At 46.7% G+C, this 26,321-nt stretch overlaps 1 protein-coding gene across 9 annotated transcripts in view; it reads right to left on the reverse strand.

Moving 5' to 3' along the window:
* The window catches only part of SNED1 (sushi, nidogen and EGF like domains 1), a 2,618,914-nt gene that overhangs the window by 254,952 nt on the left and 2,337,641 nt on the right, over positions 1-26,321 (reverse strand). For all 9 annotated transcript variants that reach the window (XM_078665627.1, XM_078665624.1, XM_078665625.1 and 6 more), the window contains 2 exons: positions 25,956-26,054; positions 17,197-17,313 (listed from right to left, as the gene is read on the reverse strand). In XM_078665627.1, the coding sequence (XP_078521753.1) occupies positions 17,197-17,313; positions 25,956-26,054 (216 nt within the window). The remainder of the gene's footprint in view (positions 1-17,196; positions 17,314-25,955; positions 26,055-26,321) is intronic.

Raw genomic sequence — 26,321 nt, forward strand, 5'->3', positions numbered from 1 at the left:
CGACGCGCCTTTCCGGTCCCTTGCGCATTGGCTAGTGGCCTCTGTGAAGGCGAACCTTTGAATTTGCACCGCTTGCCTGGTTGCTCCAGGCTTGCTCCTGCTTCCTTGAACAGGAGAAGCTCCCCAGACCTTGCTGGTCTGCCTCGGAGCGAATATTCGATTCCTGCGTGGGTTGCATTTGCCAAGGCCTGTTGACTCCAATCCGGAAGCCGACACCGCCGACAGCGAGACCCTTCGTGGGACAGTCCGTATCCAGCTCCTGGTCGTCGTTGACGCCTCCTGGTCCACGTGGCTGCAGAGACAAGCTTCACGACATCATCTGATTGCTTCGCGACATCGCCTGGTTCCTTCCTGGTTCCTTCCTGGTCACTGGCTAGTGACCCAGACTCTGTCCCCTCTGTTTTCAGGTACTCTTCATCCTCGATCCACCCTTGGATCCAACCGGACACTTCTCTCCTGGCCACCTGAAGCATATTTTTACAGGTCTCCATAGGATTCAGCGACGAAACCCGACACAACTTGACACCTATGCACCCGGCTCCTGTGGGTGAGGTAATGCGAGTACTCCGGTGCTCCTGTGGGTATTGACTATCCTAATGTCCTAGTTTTCAGTAGCTTTCTCCTAGTCCATCCGGAAGTGCCCTAAATCAACTAGTTTCTAACTCTTACGTTCCCATTGTATCCCTATGGTAACTCGCGTGTGTGTTTAGACACTGCACACGCATCCCGTGGGCCTCCTGCTTCTTAACTCTTGTTAGCTCAGCGTAGCCCCAGCGATTCACTAGGCCCTAGGCCTACTCCCTGTTCATGACGTGGTTGTTATACCACTATTTTAGTATATGGTTTGCAACGCCACTAGGGCTAGACTGTATTTTGTGCAACTTATTGTCTGATAATTAAGTATCTTGTTATGTGCTTCGTCCCCTGACCTCATAAAGAGTTCAGAGGGGTTGTGTTAGTAATAAATACATATATATTTTCTATATAACCTGTGTGGTGTCCTTTCATTTGGTATTCAAAGGGTTACATATGATAAAACAGCTGGCTTCACATGCTCTCTGAAGTTTTAGCCTAAGACTGCTTTGTCCATGCTACGACTAGGATAGCTGGTCTATAAGGTTGACTTTACAACCATCACCATAAGGGTTGTTTGGACTGATACAGGGTGCCCACTAGAATAGTGGCCATCACATATCAGGCCAACTCACAACGCGGAGGCGGAAAGGAAGTGGGCAAGGTGATGGACTGCCCGATGTGGAAGGCTGTGACTACTTTGGGCGGGAAACACCCATCGCATCGGGGTCAAAACATCGCGGTGCTATCGCACCGCGACTTTGACATCGCTTCGTCGTTCACATCGCATGCTTTTAGTACGCATGCTACGACGGCGCGATGTCATTAACATCGCATGCAATTACAACGCATGCGATGTTAATGGCATATTACAACGCTAGGCTTTGCCTAAAATAAGCATGCAAATCAAACGCTTTATTAAAACGGACTGGATGCATGTGCCTCTGACAAGACACACTTCAGTTATTTTGTGTGCAGGTTTAAATACATTACAATGTTTGGCATAATGCAGGCTTGGATTATTAGACAATAGGCAATTCAAAATAGTTCCGAACAAGGAGCCTCGAAAAAATATGTTTTGTCAGGGGCCCGAAAAATCAGTAAGATGACACTGCGTATGATTACGAACTAGACCTCTGTGTGTTTTCGCCACTCTGGTGTTACCTTTCCTCCAAGTGTTCACTTTTCCTCGGTGCCCTGCCTTGTCACTATTCCTACGTGCATCTTACCAATAATGTCAATCACTTCCTGAAAGTATATCATACTGCATTTTCAAATGACATGATCAAGTAACCTGATTTTCCATAGTTACATTGACAACCAAAAACCACAGCCCAAATGTTTCTCCTTGTCTGCCAATCAATTTTTAATTTGGCCGCGGCAGGTCTGTGTCTAGTCTGCCTTTTGTTGGGTGTTGTGTGCGACTCTTCACATTGTATTTGTGTTCTCACCTTCCACCAAACCCTTCTAAATGTGGCCGCCTGAATAAGGATATTTATTGCACGTTGTGGCAAACCTATAACTATCGGAATTTCACAATATCCGATTTACACCGTTCACTGCACGGCAAATTGCATTAATTTATAATTTCTTGTAAATAACGTGTGGGCACAACTTTTTTAAAACTTGCAATTCTGCACGATCCCATAACAAAATGACGTGTTTTTTCACCAGGCATTCATCTGCAAGATAACATCTTTCTTTAAAAGGTGGGCAGAATGCCTGTTAAATTTTGTTTTAATCTTTGGTGTCCGTTAAGATGTAGTTGATGCCATGTGATTTTTGTTTTCACATGTCTTGTGTTACTTATTTAGTTAGCTATGCTAAGCCCATCTAATTTGTCATGAACCTTAGGTGTGATGCATGCAAGATACAAATACACATAATATTAGCACAAACACAGAGGAACTGTGAAAGCTGCGCACACAGACGCAGAAACATATGTGCTGCACAGTCTGTAAACACTGGGGTCCCGATTCACAGTTTGCACCTTTTCATTGAAACGAGCTAATGCGCCAGCGAGACTTTTCTTCTTTGAGCGCCAAGGCCCCACCGACTCAAATGCCTTTTTCCAACAGTTGGTTTGGCTGCAGCCGACTGGATAATTAATGCCTGCCTCAGAAAGGGAACCATGTCACCTTGCATTCCACAGCCAGCACATTTGATCAGGCGCCAAAAAGTAAGTCACTGCATTGTTAAGTAAAATAAAGAATGGAGAAAATCAAGCTAAATGTCGCGCGATGTAAAGACGCCGATGTGACACGCGATCCTATTACATGGCCGCATTTGCGTTGCAATTACGTCCGATGAGAAAATGGCCGGTGTAACTTCCTTTGCGATGTAATTGCCGCGATGTGAACTCCCGCGATGACGTTGGGGACGATGGATCGTCATACAATCACTTTGGGCAGGAAAGAGGGACGTGTTCTCAAGACAACTTTGTACGGATGGACAGAAAGGAAAGGAGGCTTAGAAGATAGAGCCTGGAGCTCACTCACCCTCCTGGCAGAGGTGATGGCAACCAGGAATGCAGTCTTAACAGTAAGAAGACGGAGAGGACAATTGTGAAGTGGCTCAAAGGGAGCGCACATCAGATAAGTCAGAACAAGATTCAAGTCCCACTGAGGCATCACGAAAGGAACAGGAGGAAACATGTGAGTGATGTCCTTCAAGCATCTATTTACAACAGGGGACTTGAAAAGAGAAGGCTAATCATGAAGCCTTAAGAAGGCTGAAATGGCAGAGAGGCAGCCTTTGATAGTGCCCAGAGCAGAGCCCTTCTGGGCAAGAGAAAGAAGAAAGAGGAGAACCTCTGAAAGGGGGGCAGAGAGTGGATCCACAGACTTTGCTGTGCACCATGCCACAAATTTGTTCCACCTGCAGGCATATACCGTTTTTGTGGAGGGACGCCTGGCTGCCAGAATGACATCACAGACTTCAGGAGGCAAGTCAAATGGCCTCAACTGCCGCCGCTCAATCTCCACGCATGGAGGTGGAGGCTGGACAGGTTCGGGTGGAGGACCGTCCCCTGCTGTTGCGACAGAAGGTCCTCCTGAAGAGGCAGACGAATCAGGGGATCGACTGACATGCTGAGTAGCTTGGGATACCAGTATCTTCATGCCCAGTCCGGAGCCACAAGGATGACTTGGGCCTGGTTGCGCCTGATCTTCTTCAGCACTCTGGGCAGAAGTGGTACAGGTGGAAAGGCGTACAACAGACCGCAGCTCCACTCGCGACAAAAAGCGTCTCAGAGCGGGTGCCGCCTTGGAAATTCCAACGCGCGTTCTCTTCTGTGGCGAATAGATCTAACCTAGGCTCACCCCACTGCTGAAAGAGACCTTGCGCCACGTCCGAGTTCAGACGCCTTTCGTGATCCATCATGCACCGACGGATGAGTTTGTCCGCCCTGGCGTTCAGAGAATCTGCCTCGTGTTGAACCACCAGGGAGACGCCCTGGTGTTCCAGCCATTGCCAGAGGCACAGAGCCTCCTGACAAAGGGTCCACGACCACACCCCACCCTGTTTGTTGCAGTACCACATGGTAGTGGCGTTGTCCGTGAACACCTGCACTACACTCCTCCGGACAGAGGGAAGGAAGGCTTTCAGTGCAAGCCGGATCGCCCGCAGCTCCAGAAGGTTGATGTGAAGCCGGGACTCCGTCGGGTACCAGAGGCCTCTGATCTCCGCCTCTCCCATGTGGCCCCCCCAACCCAGGAGGGACGCATCCGTCACAACTACATGCTCCGGTTGGGGTAAGGAGAGGGATCTGCCACTGACCCAATCGCGGTCCGTGAGCCACCACTGCAACTGTCTTGCAGTGCCCTCCAAGATCAGGATGTGGTCGGACAGGTTGCCCTGATGCTGGGCCCACTGAAACTTCAGGTCCCACTGCAGAGCCCGCATCCGCCATCGGGCGTGATGCACCAGAAGGATGCAGGAGGCCATCAGCCCCAGAAGCCGCAGCGTCAACCTGACTGAGACTCGGGATAAAGGCTGAAAGATCGGAATCAGAGCCTGAATATCCTGAACCCGCTGTTTGGGAGGATAAACCCGAAACTGCGCCGAATCCAGAACCGTTCCAATGAAGAGGAACTTCTGAGAGGGACTCAGGTGTGACTTCGGCACATTGATGGAAAACCCCAGCAGGTGCAGGAGGTCGGCCGTAGTCTGGAGATGGCTGACGACTGTCTGGGGCGAGCCTGCCTTCAACAACCAGTCATCGAGATAGGGGAAGACTGACACCCCTAATCTGCGCAGATGAGCTGCAACCACCGCCATCACTTTCGTGAACACCCCAGGGGCGCTGGTAAGGCCGAAGGGGAGCACGGTAAACCTTCTTGGGAACCAGATAGTAGTGGGAATAAAAACCACACCCTACTTCTGGCCCAGGAAGTAGGGACATGGAAACAGGTTTAGAATATACCTATATTTCACCCTCCCTTGCTAGTAGGTAATTTTATATCTACAGAAGGTCTCTTAGGTTTACATAGGTGGCCCCATATCTCTGGTATTTAGCAGAAGTGGCTCACATTAAATTCTGCACAAGCTCTCAGCATACGAATGTTCTCCAAGTGTGTGTGATCATGCCTACGCAGTGCATTATTAAACGCGCCAATATCAGAGGTGGCCACAGCTGCATATGTGTTATGTCTAGAACGTGCGCTGATCAGTCCGAACAATAACCAGTGTTGAAATAACCTTGAAGGCCTCAACACTCACTGTCCAGACTAAGCTTACCAAGCAAGGCTACTAATGTAGAAAAACATATTATTCTCGTGTGAAGCAAAACACTCTGCTAAACTCTAAACAATTAATAAAGTGTGTGCCGTGTGCAAAAGGCAGCAGGAAGGAAACATTTCTAATGAACTCATGTCAACTTAACACTGTGTGAAATGCAAGGCTCAGCCCCACGACAACGACTTGCAGTATTTGTTAATCTCCAGTTGTTCTCATGTATAACTTTGATTATTTCTTGAATGGTATCATCTGAGTGGGTGGCTTCAATCAGTTCTTTTTGCGAGATAACTTCAGGTATTGCTGACTTTATTAAAAAACAGATATCTTTTTCTGCCTCCAACTGTTGTCTTTCTTTTGATTCACAGTGATGTCTAGATAGATAATCCGCAGGATTGTATTCTTTCCTAGTTTTATGAATAATTCTGAAATCCTAATACATTAATCTCATTTCCCATCTCTCTATCCTTGGAGGCATCTTTGTTCTTGGGTTCCCAAAAATGGAAATGAGGCGTGGTGATCTGTTAATATTACAAAAGGTTTCCCATAGATAAAATCCTGATAATGTTCGCAAGCCCATACAACCGCTAAACTCTCTTTTTCAGGCTGGGAGTATTTTTGTTCAAACTTTGAAAGACTTTTGCAGGCATGAGATATTACATATCTTGGCGTTTCTCTTCCAGGTTTGTGTTGTACAAGCATAACACCTAGCCCTACAGGACTGGCATCCACTACCAGTTCCGTACACAAATTTGGATCAAAGTATTTTAAATTTGCTGCCATAGTTATTTGTGATGTTATTTCTATGAATGCTTGTTCACAGATTTCACTCCATTCAAATCTTCTACCTTTTCTTGTTAACTCTCTGAGCAGTGAGGGTAGAGTTGCAAAATTATTTACATATCTCGCACCATAACTGGCCATTCCCAAGAATGATCTCAATTGTGTTATATCTTTGGGTCTTTGTATTGCATTTAACGCAACTATTTTCATAGGATCTGGCTTTCTTCCGCCACGAGAAAATATATGCCCATAGAATGTTATTTCGGTTTTGTTTAGTTCAAATTTTTTAAGATTTAGAGTTAGTCAAGCTTTAAGAAGTTGTAGACATACATTATCTAAGATTAATCATGTTCTTCTTGATTTTTTCCAAATACTAAGATATCATCACTATAGTTCATGCTATTTTGTACAGGTCTTATGATATTTTTTATGACTTATTGAAATATCTCAGCAGCAGAGCATATGCCAAAGTTTAGTCGTTTATATCTGAAAAGACCCAAATGTTTTGAGAATGTTGTAACGTATCTCGATTGACTATCAATTTCTAGTTGGTGATAACCCTTACACAAATCAAGTTTGGAAAAAACAACTGCACCATTAATATTGCTAATCATATCGTATCTATCTTGTTCAATTGCAGTGTTTGGAATTCTAAAGTCCACACAAATTCTGGTACCCTCAGTGTCTTTTTTGGGAACAATTACAATGGGACATACCCAAGGTGTTGGGTCTTGCTTCTTCAATTATGTCTTCTTTTAATAGCGTTTTGATTTCTTTTTCAACTTTTGCTTGCATGTGAATTGGGACTCTTCTGAGAGATTAAGCTACAGGCTTTATTGTTTCATTTATGTGTAAAGTTATTGCTTTGTCTTTCAATTTTCCTAAACCATCACATAATTGTGGATATTTTTGAAGAACAGGATGATCTGTTGTTAAATTACAAGTGACTGCTAATAGTCCCATGAATTGAGCAGTTACATTACTCAGTAAGCATGGCCCTGGAACCTCTCCTTGTAGAACATGTATTTCTTCTTTACTAATTATTTGTTCATGTTTTAACATTTCCTCAATTTTTCCTAGACAAGAGACAGGACGTTTTGCACCCCATTGAAAAACACTTAGATTTGATGGTTTAAGAGGGGGTTGTTCAGTCATTTTTGCATATTCAGACACACACATTATATTACAAGTTGCACCACTATCCAAAACGAAAGGTACTTTTCTGAGAACCTACTATAAGATCAACTTAGGTTGTCTTTTTAATGTCTTCCTTTCAAATCATATGTAATTGCTGAATTTCTTCTTTTTCTTGCATCATATACAGCCTCTCACTATGTTAAAAATCTTCTTCAGATTCTTCTTCTTTCTCAACTGCTTCCATTTCTTTGATATGTTTCACATTTTCACTTCTTTTTCCTTTATTAAAATTAAACTGTTTATTTCCATTTTCCTTTCTTATCCAGTTTCCCTTTTTTAATTTTTTTAAGCTGCACATATTTGAATAATGATTATATCCGCCACACTCTTTACATTGTTGTCCTATAGCTGGACAGAATTTTTGATGAGGAAATTGAAAACCACATCTATAACACAGTCTTTTCTCCTTGTAATGTGTTTCCATTTTCTTTTCACTGTTTGTTTTCAATGACATTTGTCTTACTTGTTCTAAAGTTTTTATTTTTCCTTCTTCAATGTTTGTGGCATGTTTCTCAGCTCGTGATTGTTCTTGCCAGGCGCAGATTTTCGTGAAGATCATATGTTTTTTCTAAGAGTATTTTTCTAAATTTCTTTGAGCTGCAACCTTGTAAAACTCTTAATCTTATTGCTTCTTCGTTGTTAACTTTATAAAATTCACAAAATGTTACTAGTTTTTTAAGTCTGGTGACAAAATCATCCATCATTGTATCTTTCAAAATCTAAATTTCTATGCGGCTCAAATTTGTCATTTAGACATTGCATAAGTCCTTTATAGGTGTTTCGTTCTTGTTGGGGAAATGTAACTATGAGAACTTCTACTTCATCTCCTACTAAATCAAGCAACAACTCCTTTGCCTGTTCATCAGTGTGATTTTTGTACGTTGCATTTAAAAAATGCTCAAATCTTCTTGTCCATTTCTCCCATCTTTGAGCAACATTTTGTTGTTCTGAAAGGTCAAACGGTAAAGGTCTCCTAAAAACAGTGCTTGATACTTTCCTAATCATGAATATCAGAATTCCTATTTATTATCGCTACCCTGTCTGTTGTCATGGTTGTTGCTTTTGTTTACTTAAATGCTTAGTATCACTTATTTATTGTTCATTTTTCTTTAGTTATTTACTTATTTTCACTTTTTTATTAATATGCTTTGTTGACTGTTGAAAATTTGCTGTGTGCATCAGCGCATTAAAAACATCACTGTTGACGTTGCACACACAGTTTTTATTCGGTTGCTGTGTGCATCAGTGTGTTTAATATATTACTGTTGATGCTGCATATATGTGTATATCAGCGCGTATTGCACATACAGTTTTCAGCGCGTTAAATATATTACTGTTGATGTTGCATATACAGTTCGTAACGATGTGCCTGACTTTAGAACGGCCGACTAACGTGAGGTACGTCATACGTCACGCACGCGCATGTGTTTGGCCGAAATTCAAAGTGCGATCTGATTTCCTTTTTATGTGCTCCCATACATCCTGTTCTTATTTGCCACAGAAACGCATCTATCGAGCGACTGTGCTTTTGAACACAAGAACAATAAAGTCTAAATTGCGCGCTTGTATTCTCAATTTACAAAATACAATTGAAATATCACTCACCACGCTGAATTTGTCATTAACTGCTCAATTGTGCATCTCACCGCCTTCAGCATCGCTGAACACCAATTTCTGCTGTGGCAACGGAGACGCTTCTTTTTATGGATGACCGACCAGCTTCAAATAGCTCATCAGGATACTTGAAATGAGGAATTCTTTGCAGCGCTTTTCATTTCGGGCTCTTTCCGAATCATCGCCAGTATAATAACCCGATTCAAGCGTCCAGGTATGTTCTTATATATTTATTGTCATCAGCAAAACAGCTTCTTAGCTTATCTAATCCCCAGCTATAACTGTACTACAACTATACTGTACTTACTTGAAAATCCCCCAACCTTCCATTCCAGAATGCTTTACATCACAGTGTGTATTACATCATTACATCTCATCATTACACTGTTGGGACATCTATAGCGCACCAACATCTTTTAGCTGACCTTATTGTTGCATTGCAAATACCATGTCAAGTACCTGTGGTTAAGTGCCAGGCACATACAAAGGAACAGATTTGGTGTCTGAGGGAAATTAAGTTGCTGATACAGCAGCAAAGGAAGCTAGTTTATATGCAATGAAAACAAGCAGTACACACACTTTGGATGCAGATGATGAGGTTGAGATACAACACTATGAGAATATTTATACAGAGGCATTATTAGACATTCAAAATGCAGTACCACAAGATGAGAAATATCTCTGAAAATCAAGGGGGACGCCGACTGGAATTCCAGATCTCCTTTATAGATCAGCACCTTCAGGTAAAGTTACAAAGCCTCAGTCACTACTTATACCAGCCCTTCGACAACTTCATTTACCAACACACAATTCTAAAAGAGTAATGATGGATGAGTTAAATAAAAGCTGATTTATCCCTAATCTAAGACCATTAGTTGATGTATTTCTAGCTTCATGCCATGTGTGTTATCAGTACTCTCATAATCTCATAAGAGGTCACCAAAAATGCCTTCATCCTCCATTCCAAGACCAATAAGTCCTTTCATAGAGTTACACATAGACTTTGGAGATATGATACAAAAATGTGATGGATAGAGGTATTTGTTAGTAGTGGTGTGTCCATTTTCACGATGGATTGAAGCAGGACCCTGCTTCAGGTGAGATGCTGACCAGGCAGCCAAATTCCTGGTGAGAGAGGTCATACCGAAGTGGGGGGTTTCGGCAGCAATACGCAGCGATAATGGCAAACACTTTTCTAACATAGTATTACAGCAAATTACTACACTGTTAAGAGTGAAACACCCGTTTACCTCAGTTTACCACCCAGAGAGTAATGGAATTGTTGAGAGGATGATTGGTTTATTGAAAAGCAAAGTGTCAAAAATGTGCGAGACACTGCAAAAGAATTAGCTTTACTGCCTTCCCCTTGCTCTGTATGCACTTAGAAATGCCCCTTCAAAGGATCATCATTTGACCCCTCACCAAGTCATAACAAGTAGGCTTTCTAATTTTTCCTTTAAACAAAATCAAATGATTCGTTCTGACACTAAGTCTGAATCAGAAAGTGTTTGGCAAGAAATGAATGCATACATGTCTGCCTTAACAAAAGCTGTACAGGTTTATTCTAAACAGGTTCAGCTGCAACAGTCCGACACTATTGCACCACCCCTGCAAATATGGGATGAATACATACAGAGAAATACATGGACTGGAACTAAACGTCATCCTAAACTGGCTGTGAAATAAATGAGATTTTCTCTTTGCTTTAAGGATCATGGGATTGTTAAAGTGGGACTGAATCTCAATTGCAGCTCTCAACAATTTCTTTTTACAGAGTTTTATATAGCGCAAACTTGACCCGAATCAATATCAGAGCGCTTTACATAGCACCAGTTGCATTACATTAAGACACATTCATTTTTTTTGTTAGGCACAGGGAGATTAAGTGATTTGCCCAGAATCACAGGATGTTCAGCATCATAGTCGAGACTCGAACCCAGTTCCCCAGATTCGAGGTCGACCACCCTAGCCGTTAGGCCAACTCCTCTCCTCTTCTCTCCTTTACAATGCTGATATGCAGGGTGGTACCTCCAGCCTTATGGATTTTTTATGGCAGTGTGGAGCACAAGTATACACTCAATTACCCCCCCCCCCGAGCGGACTCTGCTATCTAGCGACTTTGCATACTCCATCTATGGTAATACCAGTAAAAGAAATAAAAGATTTGCATTTGCATTCCATGAGTAAAACATCAACTTTGCTGCATCATCACAGAAGAAAAAGGGTGGCTGAGTACTTTAGAACTTCGGTGTGGCAGGATGTGCCCAAAGAATATAGGTTGTTCAGTGACACCCAAACATTTTCTGGGAGTCAGATACCTATGTTTCAAGCAAAAGCAACTGCTTGCTGAGTTCAGATCACTTGGTAGGAATTAATGAAAGCAATAAATGGTACTGAAGATGGCTTTAATGCAATTAAAGAAGAGTTGCGTTCAATCAGACTTATGGTGATGGAAAACAGATATGTTTTGGACTTAATGACAGCGATCGAAGGTGGAGAATGTAAAAAACATAATTCGGAATGCTGTACTTTCATACCGGCAGATGATGAAGATGAAGGAAATCTAACTCAGGCCATATTGACTTTGCATAATTTGCATACACAGATGAAGAAAGAAGGGGGTGCTCCAGAAGAGTGGTTCACTGGCTGGTTTGATTAGGTGCTGTCCTGGATGTCGGGGTTGTGTAAGGCCTTGTTACTTATAATAGTTCTGTTGCTATTGGTGCGGAGAGTTGTGGACGGAGTGGGGGAACGGGTCGCGACACTAGAAGAACACGACGTGGGAACAGCAGAGGACATTCACCGACTTCAACAAGACGTAATTCACCTGACGGAGCAAAACCTTGACCTGCAGGCCCATACCGAGGACTTGGAGAATAGGTCACGTCACAACAATATTCCATACGCTCAATGCCTTGGAAAGGAGAGGGGGCGGACTTGCGGAAATACGTGGCGGCACTATTCAAGCACATCCTTGAAGAGGAGGACATTCAGACCATACGAATGGACCGAGTGCACCGCGTTGGATTGCCGCGAGGTCCCCAAGCACCCCACCCCCGACATTCTGGTGTGTGTACATGACTTCCAGTTGAAGAAAAGGATCCTTAGGAAAGCGCTCCCCTTCACTACCGGGACCATCACCCTTTGCTGTACCAGGACTTAGTTACAGGAGCAAAAAGTGCCTTACTCCTGGAGGCACCCCTTCCGCCTCATCTTCCGTTGGCAGAACAAGTTGGTCCAGGTGCGTTCGTTGGAGGTGGCATTGGATCTTCTGGGCTTGGAGCGCCAGGACCTGGCGTCCAGGGACAGTGGCACAACTGGCAGCCGACCACGGCGCTCTGCAGAGTGGCAGAGAGTGGGCAAGCCCGTGCCGGTGGGGGGCCGGACCTGTCGGCAAGGTTGCAAGAACGGGGTGCAGCGGTCGCTTCTGTGGCCCAGGTCACTGACGCAGCAACAGACCACGGTGAGGCGGCCTCATGAAACCGAGAGGACCATCTGCAGGCGCCGGAGGGGACTACCACTATGAGGTAACATCGGTGCTGTCTCTCCATGCTCGTGAGGGCACCCGACGACACGAACTGGAGGAAAGGTGACTTGTGCCATGTCCCCTTGTCATTAAGACTTCTTTTCCTTTGTTCTGAGTATTGTGTTTTTCTTCTAGGGGTGTTGGAAGGGTGGAGGGGTGGGTTGGGGGGTAGTGGTGGTAGCGGGGGCTTGCTCGAAGATCAGCTTCTGGGGTACATACGAGCGGGGTGGCTCGGAGAGGGGGAGGGGGAGAGTTCGTAGAGGGGTGGTTCCGCAGAGCGGGTTGGTCTTGACATGAGCGGGTGGTTGCATGCTACACCTGGGTCCTGGCAGGGGAATGGGGGTGGGGGAATCGTCCACTCGGCCACTCAACATGGTGGGATGGGTCGGACTGCCTTTGAGGAGCTGTGTCGTAGGAACTCCTAATGTTGCCTCTAACCTTAGGAACGTGGAATGTTAAAGGGTTGAATTCTCCCCAGAAGCGCCAAAAGGTCTGGAAGTATGTCATCGATCATCATCTAGACATAGTGGGCCTACAGGAGACCCATTTGACCAAATCAGAGGACTCACGCCTTAAGCACAAATTGTTTCCACTAATCTACAGATCTTCTGCCGCCACGAAACAGAGGGGGGTGGCTCTTATGTTCCGCTCGACCCTACAATTCCAACCCTTGGGTGTACAGAGTGACAGGGAGGGTCGCTGGATCATGGTTAAGGGCCTCTTGCGGGGTAGACTTTGCACTTTCCTTGTACTGTATGCACCTAACACTGGGCAAAATGTATTTTTACATACCCTGCTGAAGACCGTTGTGGATTTTGTTGAGGGGCCTCTGATAGCTATGGGGGACTTTAATCTGGTGTGGCAGAAAGACCTAGATAGCACGCACTCACAGAGGTCAGACATGGGCACGTTCTCCCCCGACACATGATAACAAATTTCTGACTTGGGCCTTTTTGATGCTTGGCGCTTCCTATACCCCCAGTCCAGAGACTTCACCTTCTTTTCCCACGTCCACCGCTCCTACTCTCCAATTGACCACATCTTCCTGAGCCAGTCCCTTCGGGGGGATCTACGGGAGGCCAAGATCTTCCCTCTATCTGTATCTGATCATAGCCTCCTCGCAGTGGGTCTTCAGTGGGGTGTAACGGGTAAGGGGAGTTCCAGGAGGTATTTCCCAGCTTCCCTGGTCCGGGACAAACCCTCCTGTACCAAGTTGCGAGGCCTTATCACTGAGTTTTTCGCACTCAATGATCCAGGGGACACCTCCATCTTCACCACATGGGATGCCTTCAAGGTGTGCCTTCGTGGGCATTGCATAGCACTGAACGCTGCTCTTAATCGGCAGCGCGGTCGGGAGCGAGAGCAACTAGAGGAGGAGCTATCAACCTTAGAGAAGGCGCACAAGGAGAACCCCTCCAGTTTGGGGTTAAGGCAGCTAACGGCCGTCAGGGGTAAACTCCGGGCCCACTATAACAATAGGGCAGAATACACCCTGCTAAAACTATGGCGCCTCTCCTACTCCCAGGGCAACAAAGTGGGGAGACACCTTGCCAGGCGGCTCCGGGACAAAAGGGAGCGGGAGTACATTGGGGGAATTCAGGATGCACAGGGGGGAGTGACGCACCAGGACGGGGCGAAGGCTGAGCTATTTGGGGCCTTCAACAAGACCCTGTACACAGGGATAACCTAGACGCTACCGCCCAAGCCGAATACCTACAAGGTTTGGCACTGCCCCAGGTCTCAGCGGAATGGAACGAGGCGCTCTCTGCCCCTTTCTCCAGGGAAGACGTGCTGGCTGCCATTAAAGCTCTGAAACCCCACAAGGCCCCGGGGGCAGATGGCTATACGGCCATTTTCTATAAAACTTTAGCCTCTGAACTATGCCCATACCTAGTCCAGCTGTTTAACGGTATGGCGATGGAGGGCGAGACCTCGCGCACAATGGCAGAGGCTCTCATATCTATCATTCCTAAACCCGGTAAGGACCCTAGTAAATGCGCTTCCTATAGGCCGATTGCCCTCCTAAATTTGGATGCGAAGCTCTACTCTTCCATTATCGCCCAGCGGCTCAACGACCTGATGCCGGCACTCATCGATCCGGATCAATCGGGGTTCATCAAGGGGCGCCAGACCCATGATAACACGCGGCGGGTGATACACCTAATTGAAAAAGCCAATAAGTTTAAAATCCTGGCGGTTCTGGTGGGCCTGGATGCCGGGAAGGCATTTGATAGGGTGGACTGGGGATTCCTGTTCCGCACGCTAGCCGCCTTCGGCTTCTCATCCAAATTTTTAACAATGATTCGGGCGAATTATCTCTCCCCCTGATCCCGAGTGGCAGTGAATGGTCAGTTGTCTCCTTTCTTCGAGCATTCCCGGGGCACAAGGCAGGGGTGTCCTCTGTCGCCGCTGCTTTTCGCCCTTAGCATTGAACCGCTGGCGATAGCGGTGAGAGCCAACCCCGACATCCGTGGACTGCCCTTCACTGGGGAGTCCCATAAGATTACTCTCTTTGCAGATGATGTACTCCTTTCCCTCTCTGATCCGGTCCACTCTCTTCCCTATGTGCAAGCCACACTGGAGCACTATGAAGCGGTGGAGGGGTTCAAAGTTAACTACGACAAATCTTATGTCCTTAACCTCACGATCCCCCAGTCGGAAATTCCCCATCTTAAGTTGCTAACCCCTCTTCCATGGACAGATTCCTCTATTCAATACCTGGGGATCCTCCTGACACCCACGTTGGGGAAACTGTACTCTGCTAACTTCCCTCCACTCCTGGCCAAGATTCAGTCCGACCTGGCCCGATGGAAACCCATGTTCATTTCCTGGCTAGGGAGGATTCACGCGATCAAAATTACCCTCCTCCTCAAGCTTCTGTACCTGTTCCAGGCCTAACTATAGATCTTGACGGGGAATTCTTCAGGCGAATGAAGTCCATGATGCTACATTTCGCTTGGCAGGGAGGCCGGGCACGCTTCTCCTTCGCCATCCTACGCAAACCGAGGAAAGAGGGAGGCGTGGGGCTGCCTGACATTCATCTGTACTATAAAGCTGCACAGCTCCGTATTTTAGTAGAGTGGTCCCAACAAGAATCAGAAAAACACTGGCTACACATGGATAGGAGCGTTGCAGGGAGAACGATTTGGGACCTGGTGTGGCGGCCCAAGTGCGATAGACCCAAGAATGCATATGTCAGTACCCCCACTAGTACCACCCTGAAGGTTTGGGACTCGGTCTCTAGAGATGACAGGTGGACCACCTTCCCCTCCCCCTTCACGCCCATACACTTCAACCCCGCCTTCCCCCCAGCGTCACTCGAGGGACCCTTTAGGGCTTGGAAGGAGGGCGGTTGCTTAGCGCTCACACACTTATTTCACAACTTTGACCCGCTCACCTTTGAAAGCTGCAAGAGGGATTACGGGGTGCTGGAGAATGAGCAATATCACCACGCTCAATTGCTACACTGGGCGCCCCCGGTGAGGGAGGCGGCAACTCGACCCCTCACGGAGTTTGAAGCCTTCTTGACCAGGACTGCCTCCGTGAAAGGGGCCATCACCTTCATCTATGGGTTCCTACTTGCCACTGCAATCTCCCCTAGGCCCCGGTATATGTCTATATGGGAAGGGATCCTTCAACAGGGCATCTCAGACGCCGAGTGGACTCACCTATGGTCCGATATTGCCAAGTTTAATCATTCAGTGGAGCTTAGAGAGGCACACATGAAAATCATGATGGACTGGTACTTACACCCCGCCAAGCTGAAATTGATCTTCCCGGGCACCTCTGACAGGTGTTGGAGGGAATGTGGGCTCTTAGGGGACTTCCAGCACATTTGGTGGGACTGCCCCATTATCCGGCCGTTCTGGGAGGAAATTCTAGCCCAAATTAAAGAAATGTTGGGCTACCCTATCCCTACCTCGAGGGCTTCCACTCTGTTGGGGCTTCGTGATCCTTGTCTCGAACACCAGACCAGGGCGGACAAGAGGATCATGTGGCTTAGCATTGGAGCGGCCAAAATTACTTTGGCTGCGGCGTGGAAGAAGAAAGAGGCTCCGGCCGCCTCTCTTTGGCATTCGCGGCTTTGGAAGTTGCTCAGTATGAAAGGATGGCGGATATCTTTCTAGATGATTTTAAGAATTTTGAGTTTTGCTGGGGCCCGCTAGTCACCTTCCCCTCCAGGGGCCTACCATACACAGTCTGTCCTCCTAGCATTAGAGCTCTCCACTTGTTTCAGCTCTGAATCCCTGCCGCTCCACACCAGGTGCCCTGATCTTTGCTTGTTGCTACCACCACTGGGGAGGCGGGAGGGGGGGGAGGGAAGGGGGTGCTATGTTCGTATTTCTTTGTTCGTTATGACATCTCTCATACTGCTCCATTATCGTACTGCATGCCAAGTCAAGTGCCTGTAGAGAGGTCTATTAGCACTACTGCAAGCTGTTTATGGTCAACTCTCCGGGAGGACTGGCCTTTAGTTCGCATTGTTACGAACTTGTTCACCCCAGACTCTTAGCTGGCCTCTTCCTCCACTGCCTGCCACATGATGGTTCACAGGTTGGCTGAACGGCACTTCCGAGGGCATCACGCTATATGTAAGAGAATGATCACAAGGACCTTTCTACAGGCTATCATGCTGTCCTCAGGCGGCGGCACTTGCAACCCCCTGTGTGGGATGAAGTGCGGGATTGTCGCATGTTTTTTTCTATTGTTTTTTCTTTATTTAACTGTCAATAAAAATACTTTTGACAAAAAAAAATGAAATTACTTACTGAGTTCACAGTGACGGCCTTTAAACCCAGGGGTGCAATCACAGGTATAAGAGTCTGCTTCAGTCACACAAGTACCTCCATTTCCACAGAGGTTTACAGAACAGGCCCCACTAATATCTGGAAAGACAGAGAACAGAGTTATATGGTTCCTGATCCACTCCTTCAGAACATGATTGAAGATACACACTTCTATCTATCTATCTATCTATCTATCTATCTATCTATCTATCTATCTATCTATCTATCTATCTAGTGCTTCTGTTAGTAATGCATTTCCCACAATATCATATTGCAGAAAGGATCAGGTTCATTCTGAGAAGAGTACTCTTACCAGTAAACAACTCAGACACTATGAAGGGTGATGACAGCACTGGACCAGCACAAGTCATTCACACGACCTTGGGCAATCAGTCATTGCCACAGTTTGGAAGGCAGTGTGTCTAGCAACCTAGCACAGCTACAGCTATGTTCACTTATTTCCCTTAAACTATCTTGGTGTACTGGGCTATGAAGCATGTCTGGGCGTGAAGGATAGGACTTAGAGCATTGGAGCGCCCCTAAACCATAGATGGGGTGCTGGAAGCGTTGTGTGCCCATAAATTCCTGGAGAAAATCGCCTTCCACTATTTCCCCTCAACTTAAAACCATTCTACCCTTTTTACCCATGACCTATGATGTATTTTATAGTTGCTGACTATGCCTGGTAACTACTAGGAGTGGGCGGAATTTGCGTAATCGCGTTACGCAAATCTCCGCAAAACGATAAAAAATCTCCGTGAACACGCAGAAATTCCGCGAACACGCGGAATTGCTTGTTTGCGATGCTTTTTTACTGTTCGCAATCGCTGTTTGCGTGCTCGGGAGGAAATATCTCGCGAACACGCATTTGAGAACGTGAACAAGCCAAAAATTTTGCAAAGTTGCGGAACGCATAATTTTGTGCAATTTTACGATCTACGCGGAACGCAAAATTACCCAAATTCCGCAAATTCCTGCGAGGGGAACGGAATTTACCGCCCAGGCCTAGTAACTACCTCATATTTTTATATTAAAATTCTTTATTATTTAATTATCTTATGACTTGATATGCCACATATATTGATTTATCGAGAAATGCCTTGCAAAAATCACGTACTGCTCTTGTTCAGTAGACCTGTCTCTGCACTTGTATTGTAGGTGTGTATTCCCAAATGCACATCAGTTCTGATGATTGGCCTATGCATGAGTAATTCTCATGCTTTTCATGCGCGGCCTACCCACAACATCTGGTTACTATACCACATTACCTGCCAATGATTGCTTCCATTTTCTCACATTTTCCATTATGGGACTATTGTAACAACTGTGGCTTGGTTAGAGAGAACAGATTCGACATCATGCTCCGGGTTAGCCGACCCTGTCTGAAGGATATTCATGCTGATAAGCCACTGTCCCTTGGACTTAAGGCAGAAGCGCAGGATGTCCTCAATGTATGCAAGAAAAATTCATATTTCTATCTTTAAATAATGGCACATTTATTTAATAAGGCTATGTATGCAATTTTTGGTCTTTTCATAGCATTTATGTTGTTTGAATTTGCCTCTGCTAATGCCCTAATAATTCTCATAGTAATTATAATGCCCATACTATACCCTAGGATAACTTAAAATAAGAAATGCGTTACTTACCTGTAACTGCAGTTATCCAGTATTAGTGTCTTTCATAGATTCACATGCCTGAATCATTCCCCGTCGTCGAGACGGGAGCCTCCGGTATATAAAAAAGTAATGTCCTAGAGACATACATAGAGAGAATAGGCCTAAAGGTCTCACCTTAGTAGCCTATCCACGTCCTTTTGTAGGAAGGACCAAACAGAGCAGGCCCCAAGGGTCCCACCTTGGTGGCCTATCTGGGTCCTTTTGTAAAAAAGGACCAAATAAAGTGAAACAGCCAATCAGCTACTACCTCCTTCTAGAACCTTGCTGTCAGGAGCCCAAGTCTCTCAGATTTTCGTACGCACCAAGCTAGTTAGGCGTAAACTCCTTAGAGAGAAAGGTGAGCCCTGCCAGGGGAGGCGGGAGGGTGCATGTGAATCTATGAAAGACACTAATACTGGATAACTGCAGTTACAGGTAAGTAACGCATTTCTTATCCAGTATTTGGGTGTCTTTCATAGATTCACATGCCTGAATCAGAGTAGCGAGCAATACATAAAGCACATTCTGTGTGAACATCAGGTACAAGCATGTAGATAAAGCATATCACATGACCATAAATCACAAAATGCAATGCAATATACATACAATAAGAGAATGTGCATACCCGTAAAGGATGGAGGGATGTAGTAGGGCTCACCTTACTGAAATAGATGGCGAAGCACTGCTCGGCCCACTGCTGCATCCTTCATCAGCTCAGTATCCAGGCAGTAGTGCCTGGTGAAGGTGTGCGGGGACTTCCACGTCGCCGCTCTGCAAATGTCCAATATCGGCACTCCAGCGAACAACGCTGCCGATGTGGACATGGCTCTAGTCGAATGAGCTTTAACACGTGAGTCTAAAGGTCGCCCAGCCTTGTCGTGACAAAAGGTGATCGCAGAAGAGATCCATCTTGAGATGCTCTGCTTCGTCAGGGGCATGCCCAGTCTTGGTCTACTAAAGGCAATAAAGAGCTGTGTTGACTTTCGAAAGTGTCGTGTCTTATCAATGTAGAATTTAAGGCACCTCTTCAGATCTAGAGAATGTAGAGTTCTTTCGGCTGCCGTGGTAGGATTCGGAAAGAACGATCTAAGCACCACTGGTTCGTTAAGATGGAAGTCCGAGGGGACTTTTGGAATGAAACGAGGGTTAGTCCTCAGAATTACTCTGTCCTCTCGAAATTGAAGGAAAGGATCCTGAACAGATAGAGCCTGCAATTCACTGACCCTTCTAGCAGAGGTTAGTGCCAGGAGGAGGGCCGTTTTCCAAGATAGGAACTTGATGTCTGCCTTATGGATGGGTTCGAAGGGATGCTTCATTAGTTGATGAAGAACCACATTCAGGTGCCACGATGGAGGAACAGGTCGCGGTCGTGGAAAGGACCTATATAAACCTTTCAGGAATTGTTTGATGAGTCTGTCCGCCCACAAAGAAGGGCCCGTAGCCGTTCTCGTGAACCTTGAAATTGCTGCAAGATGCACTTTGATGGATGTATGCGCAAGGCCTGATTGCGCAAGATGTAACAAGTATGGCAGCAGCTGTTGTGGAGTGGCATGGAAGGGATGCAAGCCATGATCCACACACCAGGAACAGAATCGCTTCCATTTTAGTGAGTAGGTTTGGTTAGTGCTGACAGCTCTAGCTTTTGCAAGGACATCTCTGAAATCCTGCGGGATGCTCAGGTGGCTGAACTCGCGGTATTCAGGAGCCAGGCTGACAATTTCAGAGAGCTCAGGTTCGGGTGGAGAACCTGCCCTTGAGACATCGTGATCAGGGCCGGAAACTGCTTCAGGCGAAGAGGAGGCCGGGCAGATAGGCGATGAAGTTCCGTGAACCAGTGCTGCCTCGGCCAGGCTGGAGCAATGAGGATCAGAGTGCAGGGTTCCGATTTCATCTTTCTGAGGACCCTGGGTATTAGTGGGAATGGCGGAAAGGCGTACGCAAAGACGTTGCGCCATGCGATGGAAAATGCATTCCCGAGGGTTCCTGAGTGGTGATGCCTGCTTGCGAAGCTTGGGCATTTGGCGTTCTCTCTGGTGGCAAAGAGGTCTATGGCGGGAGTGCCCCACTCCTCGAAGATATGGTTCAGCACCTCCATGTCCAATTCCCATTCGTGGGAAGGAGACGTCTCTCTGCTCAGTGCGTCCGCCAAAACGTTGTCCTTGCCCGGGACATACTCCGCTTTTAATTCTATGCTGTGTTGTAGAAGCCAATTCCAAATTCTTTGCGATTCTCTTGATAATGAGATCGAACGTGTCCCCCCCTGTTTGTTCAGGTAATGCATCGTCGTGGTGTTGTCCGTCCTGACGAGCACCGGGGATTGACGAATGCGTGGGAGAAACGATTGGAGAGCTAGGAAAACTGCTCGTAATTCCAACAGATTGATATGCAGTTTTGTTTCTTGTGTCGTCCATTTCCCATTGATTTGTAGTTCCTGGAGGACTGCCCCCCAGCCTTCCAGTGACGCATCCGTAGTTATTACATGCGGCTCCGCTGGGAGTAGGAATGGCAAACCCTTCGACAGATGGCGGAGTGACATCCACCATTGCAAATGGTTGATAATGGGTCGAGTGACTCGTATGCGGTCCTCGAAAGAACCTGTGGCTTGCGTCCATTGTCTTGTTAGTGCTTCCTGAAGAGGACGCATTTTCAGACGGCAGTGCGGAATGAGCAGTATGCATGAAGACATCATCCCAAGGAGGGACTTGAACGTGCGGACTGGGAGAGTCTTCCTCGAAGCCACTGCCTTGGCTAAGGAGATGAGTTTGTTCTTTCTCTCCCGAGAGGGGAAAGCTCTGACCCGCTCCGTATCCAGAGTTGCTCCAAGGAACGTGATGACTCTGTTGGGTTCCAGAACCGACTTTGCGGCGTTGAGGGTCAGTCCCAGGCGGTGGAAAATATCCAGACAGGCGCTGGAGGATGAGGCTGCGCCGGCCTCCGTCGGTGCCTTCACCAACCAGTCGTCTAGGTATGGAAACACCTGGTGGCCTTGCTGACGAAGGAACGCTGCCACTGGAGACAGGCATTTCGTAAATATCCTCGGGGCCGATTTGAGACCGAATGGAAGGACACGAAATTGGTAGTGGTGTCCTGCCACCGCAAACCTGAGGAACTTTCTGTGTCCTTTGAGAATAGGTATATGGTAGTAGGCGTCCTGAAGGTCTAAAGACGTCATGTAGTCCCCTTCCTCCAGAAGACCCAGGATTTCTTGCAAAGTCACCATACGGAACGATTGTTTCTTTAGGAACACGTTGAGTGCCCTGAGATCCAGGATCGGTCTCCACTTCTTTCCTTTTTGGTGGATTAGGAAGAAGTGGGAGTAGAAACCTTGATTCATGTGGGCCCGTGGAACTTTCTCTATCGCTCCCTTTTGCAACATAGAAGTTATTTCCTGAAGAAGTAATCGCAGGTGCCTGTGCGAACGGTGGCACGGAGGTGTTGTTGGGGGAGTAGAGGTGAATTCTAGGGAATGTCCAAAACGAATGAGTTGGAGAACCCAACGATCCGTCGTTATGGATTGCCAATTTCGAAGGAAGTATGTTAGTTTCCCTCCAAGTCTTAAAGAATGTAGTGGTGGAGGGGCTAGCCAGGGAGACAAGTCATTGTCTGTTGCCAGCAGGCCGTTTTTGTCCCTTTCCTTTGTAATTGGATCTGCCATAGGAAGACTGCCTTCCCTGTTGGGGTTGTCGCTGTTGAAATTGCGGCTTGGACTGTGAATACGAGTACGAAGACCGATTCTGAAAGGAACCTTTGTATGAAGGTTGTCCTCTTCCCCTTTGGCCACGAAAGGACTGGGACCGAAATTGTAGAGTACCCAAAGCCTTGGCGGTATCTGTGTCCTTTTTAATGGTGGTAAGGGCCGTATCAATTTGTTCACCAAACAGATGCTGGCCATCGTAAGGCATGTCCAAGATCCTGGTTTGCACCTCCTGGCGGAAAGTGGTGGCCTTGAGCCAGCCCTGTCGCCTCAGGACTGCAGCTCCCGCCAGTTGCCGAAAGCCAGTCATGGCGGCATCAATGGCACAGTCGATAATTTCTGAGGCAGAGGTTTGTCCCTCCAAAAGAAGTGAATGTGCCTCTTCTCTGACATCTTCCGGCAGATTTGACAGATAGGGCGCAATGTCCGCCCATAGTTGGCGATTATAACGGCCAAGTAGAGCAATAGAATTAGCCACTTTAACAGTCATAGCTGATGTGGTCGTAAACCGTTTGCCCACGGCATCCAGTTTCTTACCCTCTTTATCCGGTGGCGTCGATAAAGGCGAGGCCGGATTCCTTGAGTTCTTCTGCGCCGCCTGAGTCACAACGGAATCTGGTTTGGGGTGACCAGTCAGGCATACCGGCGCCGTTGATGTGGCTTTATATTTCTTATCAAGCCTGGGCACCACCACCTGTACAGAAGCGGGTGATTGCATGATTTGCTTGCCCTGCTTCCAGATGTATTCAATAATTGGTATCGACCTTGAAATTTTCTTTGTGGGCTCCTTAAAGTCATAAAGGAAACATTCTGTCTCCTGAGATTCCATGGACATGTGGAATCTCTTGGCAGCCCGCTCCATGATGTTGTGAAAGCCACCGATGTCTGCAGGTGGAGACTCCGAAGTCTGTGGAGCTGGAGAGGCTGGAGAGTGTGCCACATAGTCTTGATCAGCGTCAGGGTCCGATTGGTCGTCATCCACTTCCCCTTCCTCTTGTTCTCGTTCTTCTTCCTCAGATGAGGAAACAGTTTGAATGGGCACCTGTGTCTGTGGAATGACCAGAGGAGTGGGTCTATGGCGAGAAGAAGGTGTTGGCGCCTGTGCTGGTGTTGGCGCGGAATGCTTCTCCGGGAACCTTTCCTTATAATCCTTAATAAGGTATTGCAGGTCCGAGACTATAGAAGCCGGAAGGCACACCATAGGAGTAACCTGAGACTGAGGCGGAGGGTGGACCTGTTGTTCAGGAAGGTCTTCCTCCTCTTCCGGCTCCTCATCTGTGGTTTGACATTTCAGCACTAGATCCGACGGGCTAGTAGCTTGCGTAAAGGAGTCCTCGTCCGACTCCTGACCTTGTAGTATACAGGCAGGTGGTAGTTGTTGTATCCTGCCTGGTGACGTCTGACTCGGCGTAATTGGCTTTTTAGTAATTTTTACCATGACGTGGCTCACTTGCGGTGGAAAGGCATCCATAGCATGGGATAGGAGTGCAGACTCCTTCCATGGTCCTGTAGATGGCAATGCTGGAGTCGACGGTGCCTTGGTAGGCATTTTCGTCGACGAGAAGTTCGTCGTCGTCGACGGTGGTTGTGACGACGATGTCTTCATCGACAGCAGCTTCGTCGACGGTAAGGTCCCCATCGTCGACGGTGCACTCGCCGTCGACGGTTTTCCCATCGTCGACGGGATGATCTTCGTCGACGAGATTTGTTTCGTCGACGGTGCCGACTTCGTCGACGGGGTCGTCGTCGTCGATGACTTCGACGATGGTCTCGTCGTCGACGATGTTGTCGTCGTCGTCGACGGAGTGACCGGAATGGTCGACGACGTAGGTCTGCTCGACGACGACGAAGGCGTCATCCTCGTGGTCGAGGAGTAGGCCGACGATGCCGTCGTCGTCGACACTGTCGTCGTCGACGTCGAGACAGTTTTCTGTGCCGAAAGCACCGTAGATGTCGTCGTCGTCGCCAGGACCAGTGGCACCTTCCTGGAGACAGGCGGGTCCTTGACAGACACAGATGGCTTGCCCTCTGAGGACTTTTTAGAAGTCTTCATAGGAGGGGTGTCTGTGGGGCTAGGGGAAGAAACCCTTGGCCTCTTCAAAGAAAATTGGGACGCTCCGGACCCACTCTCACCTTCTGATGCCAAGTCAGCAGTCTTGGTCTTGAGCCTGTTGAGCCACAACAGAAGTCGACCTTCCCGGTCCTTGAGGGTCTTGTTAGAGAAGGTCCGGCAGATTTTGCATTCCTTGGCCTGGTGGTGAGGGTAAAGACAATATAAACATCTATCATGTTTATCGTCGATGTGAAGCCTCTTCTTGCTGCAGGAAGAACAGGCCCTGAACAGACCTTTCTTCTGACCTTCAGACATGCTCTGAAAAGATTAATAAGTCGTTTTTATGAAGAAAATAAGTTTCCTGAGGAGAGCTCAGGTGGAGACTCCCTAGCACAACGTGCGGTAGAAAATCTGAGAGACTTGGGCTCCTGACAGGAAGGTTCTAGAAGGAGGTAGTAGCTGATTGGCTGTTTCACTTTATTTGGTCCTTTTTTACAAAAGGACCCAGATAGGCCACCAAGGTGGGTCCCTTGGGGCCTGCTCTGTTTGGTCCTTCCTACAAAAGGACGTGGATAGGCTACTAAGGTGAGACCTTTAGGCCTATTCTCTCTATGTATGTCTCTAGGACATTACTTTTTTATATACCGGAGGCTCCCGTCTCGACGACGGGGAATGATTCAGGCATGTGAATCTATGAAAGACACCCAAATACTGGATAAATATAACTACCATACATGTGTGCACTGAATCTGGAGTTTAATGAGGAAGGAGAATCTAAATCTAACCCCGAGAAAGATGTGTCTGGCAGGACTCCTGCTTCTCTCTATATTCCTGCCTCATTAGTATAGCCGAATGGTGGGGTTGTGCGCTACCTGTACAGCTTTTCAGCACAGCATCATCAACGGCTGTGTCCACAACAATACTGGAATATGTGACAGAAGACATATAATGTTCAGGTTGCCAAGGCCAGCATCTTGAGCAATATATTGTCACTTAACATGACTTTAATCTCGATGTATATATATCCATGTATGGTGCACTAGGTGCTAACGAAAATTGTTACTAGGTGTACTATTCTATTTACTTTTATATTCTGGTATTCTTACTCCTGTAACTTGTAAGATGGCTTTTTTGTGAAGTGCTCTGTTGCCCAATATCATTTGGGTATAGTTAACACTATAGAAAATAATACTAATAAATAACCCACATTACTACCAGCCTGGATGCTTAAAGACGATCATGTCTTCAGTAAAACATTACCTAGAGGAGCATTGTAGCCCCAAAAATGAAACGGGCACATGGATGAGTTAACAAGGACAACTCCTCAGATACTTACTAATGTTCTTGCTGTCATCCATATTTGACAGCTGCAAAGCCAGGCTAATGTGACTGGTTGATTCTTCTAGCTTCTCCAGCTTCACAGGAACAGTCGGTCCTGCAGGCAATCAATGACACATAAATACAAAGTTCTTGGTACAAAAGTTATTCTAGTGTTGATCTTTTGTTACATTCCTGCTTTCATCAGGTTTTCCAAAATAACTCCAGTAATGCCTCCTAATCCCTCACCACTGAGCCGAACATTCATACAGTTATTTACCATCTGATATCTAATTACAGATGGCATTCAGCATTCACTAACATCTGGGCCTCATTATGGGCCTCATTACCCATAAGATGCAGAAATCAATTATGACTATGTCAC

The sequence above is a fragment of the Lissotriton helveticus genome, chromosome 11 (assembly GCF_964261635.1).
Source record: "Lissotriton helveticus chromosome 11, aLisHel1.1, whole genome shotgun sequence".
NCBI classification, from domain to species: domain Eukaryota; kingdom Metazoa; phylum Chordata; class Amphibia; order Caudata; family Salamandridae; genus Lissotriton; species Lissotriton helveticus.